The 21419-nt window shown below is 54.4% G+C and overlaps 1 protein-coding gene across 1 annotated transcript; it reads right to left on the bottom strand.

Annotated features, from left to right (window-relative positions):
- Positions 1-760: 760 nt before the first annotated feature.
- On the bottom strand, positions 761-17494 carry URM1 (ubiquitin related modifier 1). The gene is made up of 5 exons (XM_021691289.2): positions 17420-17494; positions 13159-13229; positions 4733-4814; positions 3376-3424; positions 761-3047 (listed from the first exon to the last, which is right to left on the bottom strand). Exons 1-5 carry the CDS (start codon positions 17452-17454, stop codon positions 2979-2981), a joined length of 306 nt encoding a protein of 101 aa, XP_021546964.1. The 5' UTR covers positions 17455-17494; the 3' UTR covers positions 761-2978.
- Positions 17495-21419: the final 3925 nt, after the last annotated feature.

Genomic DNA, 21419 nt, shown 5'->3' with positions numbered 1-21419 from the left:
ACGCAGGAAACCGGGGCCCCGAACTCGGGGGCTTCGCCACTGATTGTCCAAACGCAATTCTTGTACGAGTCTGCGGCCAACCGAGAATTGTGGCTGGACATCTGTGGCTGAGCTCCGGGCGCAACAGGGGCGAAAGCCGCAGGGACCGAGCTCGGCGCGGGCGAGACCCCTCGGGGAGGCGGCTGGCTGGCCCCAGCGCGAGGATCGCGGCCCCAGCCGGGAGCGCAAAAGAGGGACGCCGGTCCCTGCCACCAGCGCCGCCATCCTCATCCTCGTCGTCGTCGTCCTCCTCCTTCTCCTCTGCGGGTGACCAGTCGTGGCTGGCGGGGGCCTCCAGTCGATCGCGTCGTTTTTCCCTTTTTCAAATTTCGGCCGGGAACGAAGCTGGCACGCCGCGGCGGGGCATGACTGTGGTCCGGGGAGCCCGCCCTCGGCCCGAGCCGCAGCAAGTCGGGGGCGAAAGAAGATGCCGGCGGAACGCGCTCGCTAATTCGTTTTGAATTGGTTTTAACCTAGCCCCCACCAATGCCCCCCAAACAAGAAAGCCTAAACCAACCCCTAAATCCCAAATAAACCGACCCCTCCCGCCAGCCCCTCCAGACGGACCGATGGGCTGAGCCTCCTCCAGCCGCAGCAGGAGTCAGGAGTCGGAGAAGCGTCGAGAATGATGCGCTCCAGCCGGGCAATCGCCTCGGCTTTGGAAACAACTTGGACAAACGAATCCTTTTCATTAAAGACAAATCTTCGGAGATAGTGGGGTTTACTTATTCGTTTATTTCCTCAAAAGTGGGGGTTCAGGAGTTGTGGGGGGGGCAGCTGGGTGTTGCTGGGTCTGAGCCCAGGTCACCTGTTCCTGACCCCCATTCCGCTGGGGACTGAAAATGACCCAAAATGCTGCGGAGCGGGGCTTGGGCCAGTTTCAGCGATGGTGCTGGTATCCCCCACCCGGGAGAACCTGGTTTTCTCAGTGTATCCTCCTGCCCTACTCCTCAGCATTAATTGGGGTGCCCTGGAAGAAGGGATATCCCGAATCTACTCTCCCTCTTCCCAGTGCAGGCGGGAAAGGAATTCTATCGTCCTGTTTCCAGGACTTGGAATCCCAGGTGGGACAATGGGCCACTCCAGTGGGGCTGGAGGCAAGGAGGAACCTCCAGGATACAGGAATCAATGAGACTGTAGGGGGCCATTTCAAATCCCTTGCTCCGTTCCCTAACATGGAGACCCTAACCGCAGCACCTAGTTCTCATTGGTCATAACAGCCTTTCTAGACAGCAGTTGGACCCCAACATTGGCCTTAATTTGCACTCAGACCAGCTCCTACCCATAACCCCAACATGGCTGGCCCCCACCTACACATACCCAGAGGGTCTCTACCCGTAGATTGCTGGAGAGAAGCCCAGAAGCCAGGGGTCGTGTGTCCTCTAGGCCTTGAGAATGATGTGCATACACATCCCCTCCACCCCCAACACTGCTGAGACAACCATTTGGCACTTTCATCTCCACAGGAGAGAGGTTCTACCTTAAATTATTGACATTTAATGAAAAACAATGTTTTGGGTGGGATGATGTTAATGCCCTAATTTTTTTTTTTTTTTTTTGAGGTTTTTTCCCCAGCGAAGCTTCTTCTCCAGGTCATGGGAAGGGAGGTTCAGCAGTTTGACATGACACCCCCATTCTGGTTTCTGGGGCTGCGGGCTGCAGCTGGTGGGACAAAGCCTGGCCTTGGACAAGTAGAGAAGTGTCCTGGGACCCAGACTGGGCAGCACAGACAGGCTCTGCCATCCCCTTCTCCAGATGGCCCTATCAGACCATTCTCTCCCAGACAGTCTGTGTAGTCTGGGTTTGAACCCCTGCCCTCTTTTTGGGTGAAGGGCAGCTCTGAAAGTCCTAGGCTAAGGGCAGAGAGGTTGGACCAGGGACCACCGCTGGGGGGATATGGAGTGCCACTGGTTTCTAAGGATGAAGCTCCAGGCAAAGCTAGTAAACACCCTAGTCTTTTATTTGCCCAAGGCCAGCTGTTGCAGGCAATGAGGCCCCAAGACTTCCAGAAGGGATGAAGGGAGGAGGGGCAAACCATCCTGCCTACCAGGTGCTGCCTGCCCCCACCCTTCTTCCTGCAGGAGGTGGGAAAGGAGATAAAGTCTACATTTGTGCCATCAAGGATCACACCTGCTTTCAGATACTTATAAACATTCAGTTGCTGTTGAGGAGGAAACTGAGGCACTCTGACATCCCAGGCCTCTATGTGCCAGTCCAAGCTTTTGCCTGCTCCTCTTTCTCTCTCTCCAGAATGAGCTGCAGGCAGCCTTTTGCTGGGGGAGGGTCTTAGGAGCCCATCTGGTGGCCTGTGGGGGGGAAGGCCAGCCAGGGTCAAGGGCTGGGGATGGGGGAGCAGGAGGAGGGTGTGGTTGGAAGAGCAGCTGCTGGGAGGGGGGAGTCAGCACTGAATAGGGGACCCCAGCTGGGGTTCCATAATGGTATCAGTGGGGGACAGCCAGAGCCCTCTGCTGTCTAGATGGGGAAACTGAGGCAGAGACTCCTCCCATCTTGGAGAAGGGAGGGGCTTCCTATCAGCTATTCCTGTCCATTCATCTTCCCCACGAAGACACTACAGCCCGGGAGCTGGAGTGCCTCGTCAGTGGTCACTCGATGTTTAGACTGAGACACAAGGAATGGAAGGCAGCTGGGTCACCTGGCCAGGGAGCCCCCTCCTGTTGTGACAAAGCAGAGGGGCACCCTCCCCCACCTCAGCTGCTGGGGAGGGAGGCAGGGCTGAGCCTGCCTGCCCCCACTCACGTGCCTGAGAAAGGCTCATTTTTAGCACCTGGCCTCTTTTCCCTGCCTGGAGGGAGCTCGGGGGACAGAGCAGGGAAGAAAGCAGCCAAGGGGGACAGGGAGACCTGGAAGCAGGGCCCCAGGGGATGTCTGATTTTGCTCTTCTCCCCACGCCAAGGGAACCCGGGCCCAGAGCGGGGCCCTCAGCCGCCATGCAGCGTGGATATGAAGAGGATGCTGTCCTGGTCCTGCAGCTGGTAGTCCAGCTCGCCCTGGTCCAGGAGAGAAAGGAGACGTCAGGGGCTTCTCCTCAGCTGTCAGGAGGGGAGAAGGGGGCCTGGTCGCTTTGGGAGAGAAGGATAAAATCTACCAGAAAAATGGGTGCCCTGCATATTAACCTGCCAATCTTCGGGATGGAGGCGAGAACACCACTTCCCCCAGCTACCTGCTCCTTCCTCCCTCGGGTGGGAGACTTGAGTGGCCCCACTTTGGAAGCCAAGTGGGACCGGGACTAGCCAGCCAACCCCGCTGGGCCTGATGAAAGACCCAAGGCTGTCCTGGGGAAGCAGTGAGGGGAGGGATGTCTCCCGAGGTACTGACCAGCAGTTCCCAGTCCGCATCGTTAACCAGCACCAGAATTCCTGGCCGCCTGTGGGAAAGAGGGCGTGAGGAGCTGGGAGTGAAGGGCAGGAGGCAGTCGGCAGCAGGGGCATAGAGGCTGAGACACCTGGGCTGGAGGACAGTGTGGTGGGAGCTTGTCCTCCTGAGGTTCTGATGAAAAATCACCCAGGAAGTGGAGGGGACACTGAGTCTAAAGGAAACCAGGCCAGACAGTCGTAGCTTTTGGGGTGATACGGAAAACGGGTACAAATTCCAGCACCACCTCCTAGACCTCAGGCAACTCATTTTGTTTCTCCGAGCAACAGTTTCCTCATCTGCAAATGGCACAAATTATGCAGCCGTCCTCCCAGGTCTGCGCCAGAATGAGACGGGACGATGCATGGCAGGCACCTGCCTGCCTGTGTCTACCCCTGTAACCACTGGCAGCAGCACAGTTTTCCAGGGCTCTCACCTCACTCTCCTGGGCCTCCCGCAGTCCCGTCCCGGAGATGAGGCTATCTTGGCTCTTCGGAACCAGGGAAGGCTGCCCGGGGCCTCAAGCACCCACATACCCGAGAGCAGCCCTGCCTGGTGTAAGGCAGGGGAGGCTGACATCTGGACAGCTCCCCGCCTGGCAGCAGCCCAAGGAGCACTACTGTCCTTAGGGGGTGGCCTCCGGGACGGCAGGACCGTGACCTGAGCCAGGGCTTGAACGGCAGCCTTAGCACCCAGGGCCTGCTGGTGACCTCCACTGCAAGGGGATGGTGACTGGCTCCCAAAAGTGCCTTGCCCACCTCTCTTACACCTTAGGCCTCCTTCTTGTTGAAGCAGAGTGACTTCTTGGCTGTGACACGGAGTGTGGCTCTTCCCAGGAGGCCGGGCTAGGTCCGGGACAGGTCCAGAAGCTCTGGGCTAGGGGCAGGGGTGTGCTCACCCCAGTGAGCACGAACGTGCGCTTGTGTGCGTGCACCTGCGTGCAGTGACTCCCTGGGATTCTAGACCTGTGCCCTCCAGGACGGCATCTAGGAGGCACCATTCTCATTTCTAGGGCTCAACGGACTCATGTGCTTTGCAGCTTCTACACTGGACAGCACAGAATACACATTTCCATCATCACAGAACGTTCTACAGGACAACCACAGTCCCAGATTGTCGAGGGATGCAAGGGACTGTGGGCAGCATCTTTTTCTCAGGACTTCCTGTATGGAGAGAGTAGCTGAGGCCCAGAGACAGAGGGAGGATAAAGGGGAGAACAGGACCCCAAGAAGGCTGCGGGTGAACCCAAGGATAGGGGCTCAAACCTCCTTCCCCCCTGCCCCCGCCTGCCCTCCTCAGGGAAGGGAAGAAAGGGACTCACACGCTGTCTCCCTGGATGAACAATTCTGGCCGCTCTTTTAGCAAATTCTTCTTGATCCAGACAAGGAGGTTCCGGATGTCCCCTAGAGAGGAAGGCACAGAACAAGCTCGTGTCAAACCCCAATGATTCCCGGCCTCCAGAGCCTTGCCTGGATCAGAAGGAAGTGAACATGGGGCTTAGAGGCCTCTTTTAGACCAGGCTCTTGTGACCCCTGGACTTGCCGATTCCCAAAGTGAGGAAGGGGGCTAGGTGACCAGCATCCTCCCAGAGAGGCCTTCAGAGAAAGTGGTGCTGCTCAAGGCTTAAAGAGGTGACGGGGCCTCAAGACAGACAGGCTTCTGAAGGGCCCTGCAGGACCCCCTCCACCCTTCTCTCTCCAGCCAGTCCCAGATGGGGAGGACTCAGCTTTGCTCTCAGAGGGGTCTGCATATATTTCCCTTTGTGAGGGAAGAAAAACAATTGCTGAGCCGATAACATCAGTTAATTTCCTCTGGCAGAGGGAGAGAAGGATCCTTCACCAGCCAGGGCCGCTGACAAATCACTGCCCCGGTACCCCCACCTTCAGAGAGTCCCCCCAGGCCAGGGACGGCCACCCTGAATAGGCAAGAGGTTCAGGATCAAAAGGGCCTCTCCTGCTCAGCTTGGACACTGAGGTCAGCCACTCTGGGGTTCTGGGACAGCCAATGAGCTCTGTGCACATCATGTGGAGGCTCAGAGCTACCTGTCCCCTAGATCACCTCTCCTTTCCTAGGAGCAGGTCCCAGGCCACAGCACACTGAAACCTGGCTCCATAAACACCTCAAAGCCTACAGCCCTCAAATGTCCAACTGTCTCTTCCTCCAACAGACTGTCTCCTGAGGCTGCAGTTCCTTCTCTCCTTGAGACCACTTGAGGACTGAAGGCCCCGGGGAGACAACTAGTCTCTAGGAAGTCACAGGGGCTTGAGGCCAGCCACCTCCATCCTGACTTAGTCTCCCGGAGGGGTCTGCTGTCCTGGACCCACGCCTGAGCAGAGCTCAGAGGCGAAGCTGAAGAAGGGCCCAGGCAGCGCCTTGGTTTCTCCATGCAGAGTGACAGCCCCGGCCTGAGAAGCTCCGCTCTGCCCCAGTCTTGGCCCAGAAGCGTGTCTCCACCACAGAACCAGCCTCGGGCAGGGTTTTAAGGCATTCTCCCTGACCTGCATGCCACCCTCCTGAGAGGCAGGCAGGCTGCACCCGGGACGGACCCATTCACTCTGCTCCATGCCAACTTCCCTGGATTGTCCGCCAGCAGAGCACGGGGCCATGGGCAAAGTGTCCAAGATCTGAGGCTGCCGCCTTTCAGTTGTAATTCCTGCTTTTAAACAAAGCAGACTGGAGTCCTCATGGTCCCTGGAGCGGGCAGGGGATGCAGAGTGTAGCCTCCAACTAGCTGCAGTCCATTTGGACTCCTGGCTGGGTTCCTCCCTGAGGCCTGGTCTCAGAGGCTCCCCTTCGGCCTCCATCTTGGCACTGTCTGGTGGGCCGCCAGCCCATACATCTTGTGGCCGCTCGATACAGCCGATGGGGTCTGATGCATCCATCAGCCAGCCGTGGCAGGCGGGGCTGTGCCTGTGTGTGTGGAGGAGCCGAGAGGCACTGGGCAGTGCCTGGCCCGAGGGCCACCAGATGCACCTCCACAGCCCCGGCTGGCCTGTACAGAACCAGGACCCAGTTGGGTTAAGGGCCCGGACTCCCTCCAAAAGGAGGGGGCTTCTGCTCCACTCTGGATAGGCTGAGGGGAGGGGGGAGGGCTAGTGGTCATGTCGGGGTCATCCAAGTGATGGCACCATCAGGGAGTCCCAGAGGGGTGGACTGGGGGGTGAGTCTGCTGTCGGTACGGGCTCATTTATCATGATGCTCCTCTTTGCTGAGGTCACTCCCTCCCTCCTCTGTGCCCCCCAGGCCTGCCCACATTCTTGATAGCCTGTTTCCATGGTGAGGTCGCCGTATTGTTCCCCCATGCCTGGATTTGGGGGTGGGGAGAGGTGGAACTCGCTGCTCCCTTCGCAGGGAGGCCTTGCAAGGGCCACACGGCCTGGCCTGAAACACACCCCCAGGGACATCTTGCTAGGCTTGCTGAGGCCCAGACAATATGCAAATAGCCTCCAAGCCAGATGGTCGGCTTCCAAAGGCGCCCAGGGGAGGAGGAAGGGTTGAGCAGAGTCAGGGACTGGTGGCTCTGGGGAATCTCCCGTTCACCTTCCCCCTCTAGGTCCTCCTGCCTTCCCACTCCACTGAGGGTGGTTTCTCTCCGGGGATCCCATGTAGTCACTCACAAGACAAATATTTATTGAGCAACTACTATGTGCCAGGTGCTGGGAAGACAGCCAATTAGTCGCGATAAATGCTATCTCCTGAGTGCGGGGGCAGGAAAACTTTTCGGAAGATGTTTGCATTGATGCTGAGGCCTGAAGGATGAGTAGGGCAGGATGGGGAAGCACCCCAGGCAGAAGAAGGCGCATACACGAAGACCTGAGGCAGGATGGAATTGGCAGGTTCGAGGTAATAGAACAGAGAAGACAAGAAGATCAGCACGAGAGCAGGCCGGACCATGCGGGGCATGCAGGGGCCTTGTGACAGGTCTGCTCTGGAAGAGGCCTCTCCTTCCTCGTGAACCCCAAGTGTGCTCTGTGGGTACAGAACCCACGCTGTCTGGGCCGCTGCTCCACGTTTCTCTGGTGACGCTCGGTATCAAGATCCAGCTCAAATGCCCGGCATGTCCTGAGGACCCCGCGCAGTCTCCCACACAGAACCCGCCTGACGTATTTGCTGACAATGCGGACAACTGCAGAGGGCGGAGGAGAGGTTGAGAACAGAGGCAGTCCTGGTTCTGAGTTTGAGCCATTAATTCCTGGCCCTATGACCTTGGCTGTGGGGTTCTCTGAGCCTCTGCTTCCTTCTTTGGGGGAATGGTAAGAACACCCCACAGGGCTGTTGTGAGGACCGAGTAAGATGATCCATATAAAGCTCCCGGCACATCCGTGCCGTAATTGTTCTGTGATCCAGAGGGAAAACCTGTACCCTTTGCCCTCTCCCGATGTCTTGAGCTTCTGCATGCTCTGCTCAGGCCCCTGGCCCCCTGGGGATGGGCTGCGACAGCCCGGCACTCATGGGATAGTGCTGGGACTGGCTGGGGCTTTTCCGAGGGATCCATTACCTCGCCATCAGAAGTGCGAGGACAATGAGGGAATGGGGGGGACTGGGAACGGTGAGGGGGCCCCAGACACTGGCCTTCCCTCCATTTTATTTATAAAAATCATTTTATTGATTTATTTTTTAAAGTAACCTCTATACCCAACGTGGGGCTTGAATTCACGACCCCAAGATCAAGAGTTCAATGCTCTGCTGAGCCAGCCAGGTGCCCCCTTTCCTCCATTTTAGATGTTCAGACCCCTAACATGCTCCCGGGACAACCGAGGTGGAAGGACTCACATTCTGAGGCTGTGGGGGCCAGAAGGCCGGCGCTGGATGGGCACCTAAAACAAGGTCTCCGTGAGGAAGTCTGGCCCGCGCATTTGGGGAAGAGCAGGAGTGGGAGCTGCTGCGCTGTGGCAGGGTGGTTAAGAGTTGGGGTTCTGGAGCCGGGAGACCCTGGGCTGCTGCTAGATGCCCTGCACAGGAAGTCACCTTGCCTTTCAGTCTCAGTGTCAGCCTCTGACAAATGGGGACAGCAATTCAAACCCCAAAGCACTGCCATGAGGGTTCAGGCATAAGGTAGCAGCAGGCCCTGTGGAGTGTCCAACGCACAGGACAAATGTCCATTTGCCCACAGTGACTCAGGGCTCCTTATCCTCTTGGCTGCCAGACCGCTCTCCTGAAGGCTGCCGGCAAAGGGGCACCACACACACCACTCTTAGAGAGCACCAACAAAAGCTCCCACCAGGATTGCTCACCCCAGTGGACTGTCCTTGTCTGGGGACACTGACCATCCACTGTGGCAGGGGCCCTCCACTGGTGTCCATCCTAGCTTCTTGGGCTGAAAGAGAACAATCCCAAGGTCTTATCTGATAATGAACCCCAACTGCAACAGACCCACATCCAGCCTCTCTTTGATCACCTCCAGGGAGAACTTTTCTCCTAACCAGAAATCTGTCTTCCTGACACTCCCAAGGAGCCTGGTTGGTCCATGGGGACCACACCAACAAAAGCGGCCCCTCTTCCCCATGCCACTCAGATCTGGGAGAGCTGGATCCCCTAAGTCTTCTCCTCCATAAGGTTAAACCGCTCCAGTTCCCACCAAGTCCACCAGGCTCCAGGCTCTTCTGGGAGCCCACCCCAGGCCTTAGTTGAAAAGAAAGAGCAGGGATGGGGGGAGTAAAGAAGAGAGGGTAGAGGGAACATCAGAGGGTCCATTTACAAGTGAATGGGGGTAAGAATGGAGCAGTTTGTGGGCTAAACTGGCCTCAGAAGGAGGTTTACAGATGTGCAGGGGACGCTCCTCATTGTTTAATTAAGCAGAAAGTGGATCTTTTCAAAAGCAATTTTGCACAGGGACTGGGAGGGGTTGGGGGAGAGGAGGGCAGTGGGGAGGGGATCAGCAAACAGGCCCCAGAGCGGAGAAAGGAACAGCTGGCCCCAGAGAGGCTGTGAAATGCATGCTAAGCAGTTTAAAGCGCCGGGAGCTCCCTCCAGCTCCCTAGCCGGCCACCGTGTAATACAAAGGCAGGGCAGAGGGAGAACGGCAGGGAAAGGTGAGGCCTACTGTCTCCTCCTGGGGACCAGGGCAGGTAAGGCCCACACGGGGACAGTCTGTCTTCCCTGACATTTTGGGTTTGCTCCAGGCCACTGACCAACCATGGGCTGGGGGCCTTGCGTTAAGAGACCCTTGATGTATAAAAGCCAGCCCCCAGTGGCCGCAATGTCCGAAACTGATGGCGCCTACCAACCCCTGCCAATCAAGGAGATGGCTGTTAGGACATCCCCCTCAATAAGCATACCTTCTCACCAACAACACAGCCTGATGCCCAGAATTATGGGCTCAGATCTGGAAGCAACTTTTCCAAACTGTGGATGTCCAATGGGTAACCAGCTCAATAGAGACTAAATCTAGCCCAACCTCCCGTTTCACAGATGGGAAAAAAGAGGCCCGCAGAAGTAAGTGATCTGCAAATGCGCACTGCCAGGGCTCCTCTTGCAGGCTCGCCCCCTTTGGCCTTCCCATCCTCTTTCCCCAAGTTGGCTGGGTTGGAAGCTCTCCCCTGGCCCAGGACCCAGGGCCCTGGAGTCCCCTTGTTTGTGAGACTTGTCACAATCCATAATCTTATGGTTGCTATTTTCTCTGCTGGAGTCTCCGAGACCTGCTTGGCCAAGTGGCAGCCCCTGGGCTGGGAAGGCTGCCAGTCGACAGAGCTGGGCACGGGCTGGGGGGAAGAGTGGGACTCTGCTGGCAGCACCCGTTGGGCTCCTGTGTGCCAGGGTAGTGCCTGGCAGCTGGCAGCCGGCTCTGCGGCTGCAGGGTGACCTACGCCTCTGGGCGCAGCAGGGAGAAAATGGGAACCAGGGGTGGAGATCCACAGCCAAGGGCCCGGAGACGGAGTCAAGGGGCCATTTCAGCTTCTCTCCCCTGCTTGCTTTTCTGCCATCCCGGAGAGGGGAGGGGAGGCTCCCTCTACCCACTAAGCAGTGAATGGAGGACGAGAGATCAAATACCTGGGTCTTAGCCCTGCCTCCCTACTTACGTAACTTTGGACAGGTCACTGTCTCTCTCTCTCTCTCTGAGGTTTGGTTTTCTTGATCATATATAATATCCACTGGGGTCATTACAAAAATCAAAGCAAGTAGCTGTTGAAGGCATGAACGAATGAATGAATGAACGAATGAAAGAAAAGTGTAGAGGGGCGCCTGGGTGGCTCAGTCGTTAAGCGTCTGCCTTCAGCTCAGGTCATGATCCCAGGGTCCTGGGATCGAGTCCCGCATCGGGCTCCTTGCTCGGCAGGAGGCCTGCTTCTCCCTCTCCCACTCCCCCTGCTTGTGTTCCTGCTCTTGCTGTCTCTCTCTCTGTCAAATAAATAAATAAAAATCTTTAAAAAAAAAAAAAAAAAAAAAAGAAAGAAAAGTGTAGAAACCAGAAAATATACTGCAGGTGTGAGATGTCATGTGACTCAGGGAGTTCGTGGCTCCATGTAAGGACTTTGGAGACCCTGAAATCTGGTTCTAAATCCCAGCTCTGCCATTTAAATAACCATATGGTGTGGACTAAGACGACCCCTGGCATCTCTGAGTTGCGGTTTCCAGTTTTTAAACTGGGAATAATAATGGCAGTTACCACCTAAGAATTTGTGACAATTACTTGCACAACCAACCAGGGTTGTGCCTACCATGCCAAACTCAGCCTGTGGTCCTCATCACACTGGCCTTTCTTCAGTTCCTAGACCACCCTGAGGCCTTTGACCAAGAGGCCCTCACAAGAGCTACCCCCTCTGCCTGGAATGGGCCCCAGCACCTCTGCTCTCCCTCCCAACTTACCAGCCAGCCACTTTTTACCCTTCAGGCCTTCACCTCAAAGTCATCCCTTTAGAGATCTTCCCTTACCCCGTGCTCTCCTTCAAAGCACCTGTTTGCTCTCCTCATGCCAATGCCCACCACACTAGGTGTTTCCTGGTTTGCTGCCTGCCTCCACTTCTACTACACTCCATGCAGGGCAAGAGCCCCATCTGTTTTGCTCACCACCGAATACCCAGCAACTAGTACAGTGCCTGATACAAAGGAGGCATCAGAACAAGATATGCCAACCCCAACCACAGAGTGAGTACCTCTTCCAGCTCTGGCACATGGTAACCATTCAGCCAATGGGCGAATGAGGGGGACTGGAATCATTAACCCTGGGGACATCTGAGCCACGCAATCGCGGGGGAAATGAATCATAACTCATGAGACTTTACTAACTTCCTGGCCAGGTCTTTACGGCTGGATCCTTGAGAGGCTTCTTCTGAGAGCCCCTTGTTCCCTCCCCAGGCTGTATGGCCATCTGTCAAACTAAGAACCAGTCACCTTTATCTTCCCGGGTCTTCCCTCACCGGGGACGCACACTGTCCCCCAGTCCTGACATTTCACCCCAGCCTCATGCCCACTCCCAGTTCAAGGACGGCAGCGTCCTGTGCTTCGGTTAACGTCCTCCGGCTCGGAATGTGGCAAACAACCCCACCCTGTGCCACTGCTCTCCACCCCAAGGCAGGGTCACAGACAGCCTTGGCAGCCAGTGAATTTGGACAACTGTTTGATTCCCGGCAGATGTGTGTCCAGTTCCAGAAGAACCCCGTCAGAGCTCATGACCATTTCTCAACTGCCTGCTTCCATGAACCCCATTCCCCTGCCTCCTCACAGGATCGATCCCCCCACCTCCCGAAGTATCTCAGCCTTAGGCGGAGATGGGCTCCCATTCTGAGCGTTCTGCTTTTTTTTTTTTTTAAGATTTTATTTATTTTTTGACAGAGAGAGACAGAGAGAACAAGAGAGGGAACACAAGCAGGAGGAGTGGGAGAGGGAGAAGCAGGCTTCCCGCAGAGCAGGGAGCCTGATGCGGGGCTCGATCCCAGGACCCTGGGATGACGACCTGAGCCGAAGGCAGACGCTTAACGACTGAGCCACCCAGGCGCCTCTGAGTGTTCTGCTCTTGTGAGGACCCACTGCTAGGGCTGCAGGGCACCTCTGGGGTTGTGATGCCCAGGCCCCTGCCTCTAGGCTACATGGATATTTACCCAGCTGGACTCTTGCAAGTTACCTCTTCAACCGCTGCCCCCCCCCCCCCCCCCCGCCCAGTGTGAAGGCAGAGACTGGCTCATATTTGCATGTCTCCCCAGTGCCTGGTACATGGTTTGCCACACAGGAGGTGCTCAGCATATACTTGTTAAAGGATGATGAGCAAGTACTTGAATGGACAAACAAAAACATCTCACTGTCTCCCTTAGTCAACTTCCCCAATCCTTTCTGGCTGGATACTTTCCGCCTCATCTAAACCCTCTCACCATGTGAGCCCATCCACACTGTTCCATTCTTGATGAAGGTGACCCCCTTCACGAGGACGCCTCTCTGCTGCCATCGAGTAACAATGGAGATGCGTGCTATGGCTTTTAGCACATAGGGCCTTCCGTCCTTACCTCATATGTAGGAACACTAAAGCTCAGAGAGGTGAGGCCCCTGGCCTAAGGTTCTAAGGAGATCCAAACTCCAGTCTGTCTGAATACAGAACCCGCATCTGTAAGGACGAAGCTAAGCTACCTCCCTCCTGCAAAGCTGGCTCATCTTAGAGAGCATGGGGGAAGGGTACTCTAGTGATGTCTCTTCCTTACTCTCCTCTCTCCCTCTGGCCAGGGAAATCCTACCCATTCCCTCTTGAACAGGGCTGAGTGACGCCTTAGATTCCCGCTCAGCAGCCCCCAGAGAGGGGCCCAGAAAGCGCATACTCACAGGGCTCCTCCTGTCCAGGTAAGGTGACCTGATGTTTCTTTACGCCGTCGAAAAGGAGTTCTGCGCCGCCTCTGCAAAGGAGGGCCAGAGAAAGACAGCCAGGTGAGCTCCTGCAAAAACTTAGCCAAGACTGAAAACTGAGGAGGGGGCTGACATTAGAAGCTGAAGAGATGCACAGACTGAGGCTCAGGGACAGCTCGAGTACCAGTATGTGACTGATTCTCAAATTTGACTTCCTGATATGGTCAAGTAGGATGTAAATAAGTCCTACCAATGACCAGGCACCCAACTTTGCAGACTCTCATTTTTACTCCTCTACTTTCTCAAGAGGCAGCTTAGCATATGGGTGCAGAGCACAAGCTTTGGAGCCGTTGCCCCGAGATGCAGACCACACTCCACCTCTGCCTGATGCCCAGACCTTGGGCACGTGACTTCATGTTCTCCTTGAGGCTTGAGAACATGTGACTTCCCATGTGCCCCAAAATGCCCATCTCTTTCCATCTACACAAGTGTTGAGAAGCCACTATCAGACATGATGGAGACCCTGTGTGTTGAGGGGTTTCCTTTGGCCAGGGGAGGGTTTGAAATGGCCCAGCTTGTGCCACACACTGCTGGCCTGGTGGGCACACCACAGTGCTGGAGGTTGAGACTCCACTGGGCTTAGCAATAACTTTGCCATTTACAAGAACACTCTTCATCTCATTTCATCCACAGGGCAAACCAGGTAAGGAGTCAGAGAGGCAAACATTATCAGTTCCATCCGATGGAGAAGCAGACTGAGGCCTGGAGAGGTTAAGTGACTTGCCCAAGGTCACAGAGGCAGTGGCTGAAGTAGGATCTAAATTCCAACTGGTTTCTGCTCAGCCCCAGCAACCTTGACAGAAAGAAAACAAGACTCCCCAAAGGTCAGAAAGCCCCTTGAAGGCAGCTTGGTTCACTTCCGTGTGCCAGCACCTGGCCAAGGGGAAGTTGGGACAGCAGAGATGCTTGGAGCCAAGTCCAGAAGCTGGGGCTTATGATGCGGACACGAGGGCTCTTTCAATGCCCCACAGTGCTTCTTCCTCTGGGTCTCCTGATCCCCATCTCAGACTTCACATGGATCTTAACTGAGAAGGCCTTAACAGACTTTTGATGGATGTGACGCCTCCCACCCCACCACCCTTTCCCAATTTCGGAGAACAGAGATGTCCTGAGACAGTCCACTGGGAGGCAAAGGCAAGGCAAGCATTGTCATGGGGGAAACATGGGGCGACTGTCATCCAAACAAGGTCACGCTTTGTTGATGCAGAAATGTGGAGGGGGAGAGGAGGCCCATCTGTGGCCGCGCACAGGGCCATTTCAGCTGCAAGCCTGCACAGAGCCTCCATTTATCCCCTTCCAAGAGCCTCGTTCTCTCCTGGGTGGGGGCTGGCACATGCAGCAGCTGGGGTGGGGGAGGGTGACAGGCAAGGAGCTCAGGAGTTGGGGGTCAGAGAAGAGGGGTGGGAACTGGAGGCACTGGGACCCAGGCAAACAACCAAGAGTGGCCAAACCTGGTGGTGCCAGGCTCAGAGGCCAAGGCTGTTTTTCCCTTTGCAAGCGGAGAAAGGGAGAAGCAGTCTCGCTCAGAGTGACCCGTCACCACTGGGTTCACTAGCTCCCAAGGGAGGGGCTAGCATTTCTACTGCCAGCACATCTGGAGGGGAGGAAGGTGAACACCCAGCCTCTGGAGAGATTTAGGGAGGCGGGCAAGGGGCCTGTTTTGGTCCCAGAAGAGAACCAAAGCCAGACATTCTTATGTCCCACAGGGTCTGCTGTTCAAACTCAACTAAGGAGTTACATCTGAAGCTACTTCATCTTCCCTTTACCCCCTAATTCCTGATGGGAGTGTTTGTTGGCACCAGTGGCTGGTACAGACGATCCCCAAACTGCCCTCCCTGTTTCTAGCTTATCTCCATCAGCTCATCTCATGTATTTTTTGTTTTGTTTATTTATTTCCTTTCTACCTGCTAGAGTACAAGCTCTGCCTAAAACAGGGTCTGACACACAGTAGGCACTCAAGAAATATTTGCTGAATGAATGAAAATGCCCATTCTTCTTTCTTCTCTGACCTCAATGGCCCTGCCTCCCTTTGCCAACACCTACAAGTCTCAGGAAGAAAGAAAAGGGGTGAGGGAAAGGGAATCTCACATCTGGACACACAACATATCTCTACTGCATACTTTGAACCTTGTGTGATCTAAGAAAAGGCACCGCTCAGGACAGTTCAGGAGGCAAGACAAAGGAGGGCAGAACTCGTTCCTCACAAGAGAGTGAATGGTGTGAGAGATCTTCTAGAGAGTCTATCAAAGCTGGTCGGACTGACAGGACCACATCTACTCAGGGAAAAGAGGCAAAATCCTAAATGGACTCTTCAAGGACCAGAGTGGCACTCAAGGGACAGAAGGGAGAGAATGATGGGCAAGGCGGTTTCTTGGCAAATCTGCTCAGGTTCACAGTGAGGGGTGAAGGAAGTCCACTAAGAAACGTAGATAATGAAAGAGAAGCCAGGGCCGAAAACATGCACTGAGACAAAGAGAGAAGGAATCTGGGTTTGGCATACATCTTAGACATTCTTGCTTCCTGAGAAGCTGCCATTCTCACGGGACACTGAGGTGGTGAGAGGAGGTGTTAGGAGATGGGGAGACAGGGGAGGAATGCTGTGGGGCTCACTCTTGCTCTTGGGGGTGAGGGAGGCTGAAGCTAGAGATGTTTAGGCTAGAAAAGGGGTAATTAAGCTAGTCCGTAAGCTCTGGAAGGCAGGGACCCTATCTTCCTCATAGTAGGACTCCCCACTGCTGCCAGCAGAGTACCTGGCAGACAGAGATTCCTGATGAACAAGTACCATGTCTGACTCAGTAAGGACGAAAGGTAGGCTGACTGCAGATAAACCTTAACACCGGCAGTCTGCAGCTCTTCTCAGCTCTGCTGAAGCCTGTCAAAACAGCAGGGATCCTCCTAGAACCAAGCTATAGGAGGGTGGGGTGGGGTGGGTGTATAGCTGAGCCAAGGGTCAGTGAAGCAAAATAGTCAGGAGGCCAGACCAGTATCGTTCTAATTGGACCCATGGGGCCAGACAATATTGTCAATTAAAATGCAGTTAACATTCATGAGACTACTCCCTTATTCTAACGGACAGAAACACTGAACACTGGAGGACATGGACAGAGTTCTATTTATCTTTGTATCCTCAGTGCCTGGCTCACTGCCTGGCACATGATAGGCACTCAGTAAATGGCTACTGAATGGACTATCCAGTGAAGGGAAAACATGAAAGAAACTGGGGGCACCCCATGGAAGGAAAGGCATTTATGGCCAGAGGTTTTAAATTACCATTTCAGACTTTCCCTTTCATATAAGCCTTGGCTTGTTTATCTTCTCACACACACACACACACACACATCTAGTCCCGGCGTTTCCCATGTGACTTGAAATTCTACCACCCATCTGTTGGGTCTCAGTTTCTTTGCCTTCTCTCCAAGCTCTGCAGTTTCTCTCAGCTCTGAAATCACATGACAAACCTGTTTGTAGGGGACAGAAGATAGTGGCTTGAGGAGACTTCCTCCCTGATCTGGGTTTGTTTAGCTAGTGGTGTGTGTGCCCCAAGCCTGCTCCTCTCGTCTTGTGCATGCTGTACTGCCAACTCAGCCTCCTCCACCGTGCTATTTATTTGTCCCCGTATCTCCACCTGACTCAAGATCTGCAGAAGGCAATCAGCAAGTCTCCTGAAGGTCCTGAAAGGGTTTCAGGTCTAACACTCCCAAATCTTGAGAAAGAGAAGGAGTCCCGTCTTGGCTACACATCCCACGAGAAACAAGGCTCTAGGAACCGTGTAGGCGGAAACTGCTGCGCGAAAGAAGAAATCTGGGGGTGAAGGGTGGTCCTTCTCGGTTCTAGGAGCTCAGATGCCAGACACACGGGCCTGGTCCAAAACGGGATTAGCAAGGAAGGTAAGGAGGCCGCCAGCTAACCGTCACGCCTTTAGGGTCCGGCAGGGTACAGGGCACTGAGGAGTGCCCAGAGAGGACCTCCACGACTGGGCTTGCGCCTCTATTCCCGGACATACGGCCTCGTCGCCAAGGGAGACCGAACCTCTCAGACTCTCCGAGGCGGGTGGCGTAGCTCTGGGAAGGCACCGGGAGCCTTGGCGATTCGGTCGTGACGGGGACCAAAGCAGAGGGAGGGAAGTTCCGGGCCCTACGACTTCAATCCATCCCCACAGCGCCCAAGCTCTGTGACTCACCCGAACTCCACCTCCACTGACAAGGGCGCTGCCATGTTGAGGAAGCCGAGCTCACAGGAAACTCCCTTTCAACTTCCGGCGTTCCCGCCCCACTTCCGGTAGGCGCGGACGGAAGAGGCGGCACCCAGGGAGCCATCCTCCGCAGCTATTGGAGGAAGGCGGAGAGCGAAGAGCGGAGGGGAGGTCACGGCGCTGTTGGAGACTCTCGGTCTCCTCTGCCTTTTAGTGACGGGGTTCAGAGGGCTGGGTGGGCAGCGGCTTGTGCGAGCTGTAGCGAGGTGGGCCCCGGGCATCTTTGTGCGGTACCTGTGAGCCACGTTACTGTTTATCTTGCAAAAGTTAACAAATCTCTCTTAAGCCCGCACACCGCTTGGGTGAGCCCGTCCGTCCATTCGTCTTGACTTGATTTGTAAGTGACTGCAAATCTTTATTTCCAGCCCAGCAATCTCTCCTGAGCTATCGAGTCGCTATGCACCTGCCCCTTTGGTTATCGATTTGGGATTTACTCATTCAACAGATATTTATTGCATGTCCTCCGTGTACCAGGCATCTTGGTGAGTGCTACAGGTGTGTGTGGTGAACGGGATGGGCAAGGTTCCTGCCTTTAGGGCGTTCACAGGCTAGTGGGCGAAGCTAGCTCTAATCAAATAAACGAACCAGTCATACTAATAAATATAAAATCTCAAACCGAAAGAAGTGATCTGAAGTCACAGGAACTTCAAAAAGAAAACAGATTGGGCTGGACCTGAACTGAGCTCTAAAGCCTGAGTAGAGTAGGTGAATGTGAGGGGGAGAGAAACACCTCTGGGAGCATTCCAATGAGGAGAACAGAAGATGCAAAGGCTCTGGGTGGGAGACCATGCCGGAGCACCCCAAGAAGGGAAGGTGGAAGTTGGGAAGCAGAGGACCTGGTAAGAGATGAGGCTAGAAAGGGGGCAGGGGCCAAATCATACCTTGGGAGCCAGGTAAGAATTTAATCTCTATTCTAAGAGCAGTGGGAGGCCTCAGAAAGGTTTGGGGAGGGGGTGACATTTGAACTGTGTTTTAAAATATCCTTACCTGGGGCATCTGGGTGGCTCAGTTGATTGAGCATCTGACTTGATTTCAGCTTAGGTCATGATCTCAGGATCCTGAGATCCAGCCCCGAGTAGGGCTCTGAGCTCAGCAGGTGTCTGCTTGAGATTCTCTCTCTCCCTATCCCTCTGCCCCCCCCCGCCCCCCACTTGTGTGCGGTTTCTCTCTCAAATAAATAAATCTTTTTTCGTTTTTTAGATTTTATTTATTTATTTGACAGAGAGAGACACAGCGAGAGAGGGAACACAAGCAGGGGGAGTGTGAGAGGGAGAAGCAGGCTTCCCGCTGAGCAGGGAGCCTGAAGTGGGGCTCATCCTAGGACCCTGGGATCATGACCTGAGTCGAAGGCAGACGCTTAACGGCTGAGCCACCCAGGCGCCCCTCAGATAAATAAATCTTAAAAAAAACAAAACAAAACAACAAAAACCTAAACTAAAAAAGTAAAATAAAGTATCCTTACTTGCTGCAGTGTGAATGGTTTGAAGGGGCACGAGGAAGAAGATAAGACTACTAGAGCCTGTAAACAAAAGCCCAGGGGAGAATTGGAGTAAAGTAGATGTCCCCAGAGTGTCTAAAACACACTTCCAAATTGAACTTAGCTTTGGTAGCGTACGGTGGGGTAGGCTGATGGTCAATGGTGGAGTGATAAAATGGTTAAGGGCAAGGAGTTCAGGGTGCCTGCATGGTGCAGTCGGTTAGACTCGATTTTTTGGCTTGGGCCATGATCTCTGGGTTGTGAGATTGAACCCTGGGTCAGGCTCTGTGCTCAGCGGGGACTCGGCTTGAGACTCCTTTCCCTCTGCCCCTCCCCCCACTCATTCTCTCTCTCTCTTTCTCTAAAAGAAATAAGTAAAATCTTAAAAAAAAAAAAAAAAGAGCTAGGCATTCACCTGCCAGCTTTATATCCAAGTCCCACCACTTCTAGCTGTTTAAGTAAGTCCCTTAACTTACATGTCTGTGCCTCAGTTTCCTCATCTGTAAAATGGGGATAACAACCCCTAACTCATAGGGTTGTAGCGAGGACTAAATGAGTTCTTGGCACAGTGCCTCTTTCCCTAAAACAGGCCCTCCCCTGTGTTCCTCATTTCAAGGATACCACTGCCACCCACTGAAACACTCAAGCAAGAAACTTTGGGCATTGTTCGTAATTCTCTCCCATATTCAAATCACAGATTTGGATTCATCTCCCATCTCAGCTGATTTTGCAACCCCCCAAATCTTTCACCACCACCACCACCACCACCACCGCCATCACCTGCACCTGTACCTGCTTCTCTGCCTGCCTGCCTCCCGCCTCCCTCACTCTGGCCTTGGCTTCATTGCACAGTTTGACTCCATGGAGACCCCTGAGCCATTTCAATGCATTAGGCACTGTTCCAGGGCACTGGCAAAGTGAAGACAAATGAGACACATCCCTGGTCCTCAAAGGGCACAAAGGAATCCTGCGGTAAATGGAAAGGCCCCACGTGTACCATGCTGTGCGGGTTGGTCACTTTCCCTCTCTGGAACTCAGTTTCCCCAATCTGTAAAGAAGGTTGGGGACCAAATGATCTAAGGTCCTTTCAGCAAAAATATTCGAAGTTTCTTCCACTAGACCCAGCTCCTGTAGGGCAGTAATCTTGCCTGATTCATCTTTGATCCTTGGCTTGTGGTAGGGAGCTTTGTAATTGTAGGGGTTTGATAAGTGCTTGCTGAATGAGTGAGTGAACACATCACTCCCTGCTCAGTCATTCACTGGCTTCTCTCTGCCAAAGGTAAGGGCCTTCCTAGAAGGTGTTCAGAGCCCTTGAGCCTCTGATCTCAGCTCACCTCTATGAATTGAATATTCTCTCACCCTAGGAACTGACCCCTCCTGGGGCTGGAACACAAGAGCTAGGGAGCATTTGAAGGGCTTCAGCCATCTGACAAACATTCACTGAGTATCTGTTAAGCACCAGGCCCAGTGCTGGTGCTGGGAACACAACAGTGAACAAAACCAACAGGTCCCTGCCCTTTTGGAACTGTTCTAGGAGAAGACACAGATGTAAAAATGGACCACGTGGTGTGATCAATGTTATAAAGGGGGCATATGGGGGCCCTGTGGGGCTGGAGGAGCGCCCTAATCCAGCACTGGGATCAGGGAAGTCTTCCCGGAAGTCACACCAAGCCCAAATCCAAAGGAATGGTGGGAGGGAGAGGGCTCCTAGGAAGGAGGCATCTTCCCACATCTCAACAGACAGGGATTCCTCTATCTTCTTGCATAGTCCCAGAAATGGGAGCTCCCTTCTGGGTAAATCAGCCCATTCTGGGGGTGCCTGGGTGGCTCAGTCAGTTGATCGTCTGCCTTCTGCTCAGGTCATGATCCTGAAGTCCCGGGATCAAGCCCCGTGTTCCCTGCTCAGCGGGGAGTCTGCTTCTCCCTCTCGCTTTGCCCCTCACCTCGCTCTCTCTCTCTCGCCCACTCTCTCAAATAAATAAAAGTTAAAAAAAAATCAGCCCATTCTGTGAATGCCTGGGTCTCAGAAAGTCCTTCCTTCTCCTGACCCCAAACCTACGCCACTCAACCTCTTTAATTAGTAACAATATTAGTTTAACATACTCATTCTAAGAGTGTTTATTGAATGCCCACCTCACACCTGCCAGGTGCTATACATGCACACTGATTTACTGCTCACAGGGACTACTCTTACCCCGTTTTCCAAATTGAGAGAATTGAAGCTCAGAACCAGTGGTTTGCACATGGTCCCTAAGTGTCAGGCCTCAACCCCAGGTTGTAGCACCTTCAGTATCACTGACCCTGACGGCTTCCCATTGGGTCCGGATCACCCAAATGCCTTCCCCTGGGATCTACGCAGACGAGGGGAATTGGGCCCCATCCCCAGTCCTCCAGCAGGCCGGCCAGCCCGGGCGTCGGCCTCCAACCCCTCTGAAGCAACTAGGGAGACAA

This window comes from Neomonachus schauinslandi, chromosome 13 (genome assembly GCF_002201575.2).
Source record: "Neomonachus schauinslandi chromosome 13, ASM220157v2, whole genome shotgun sequence".
NCBI classification, from domain to species: domain Eukaryota; kingdom Metazoa; phylum Chordata; class Mammalia; order Carnivora; family Phocidae; genus Neomonachus; species Neomonachus schauinslandi.
Note: the sequence above shows the minus strand (reverse complement) of the source record. Positions and strands in the feature narration are given on the sequence as shown.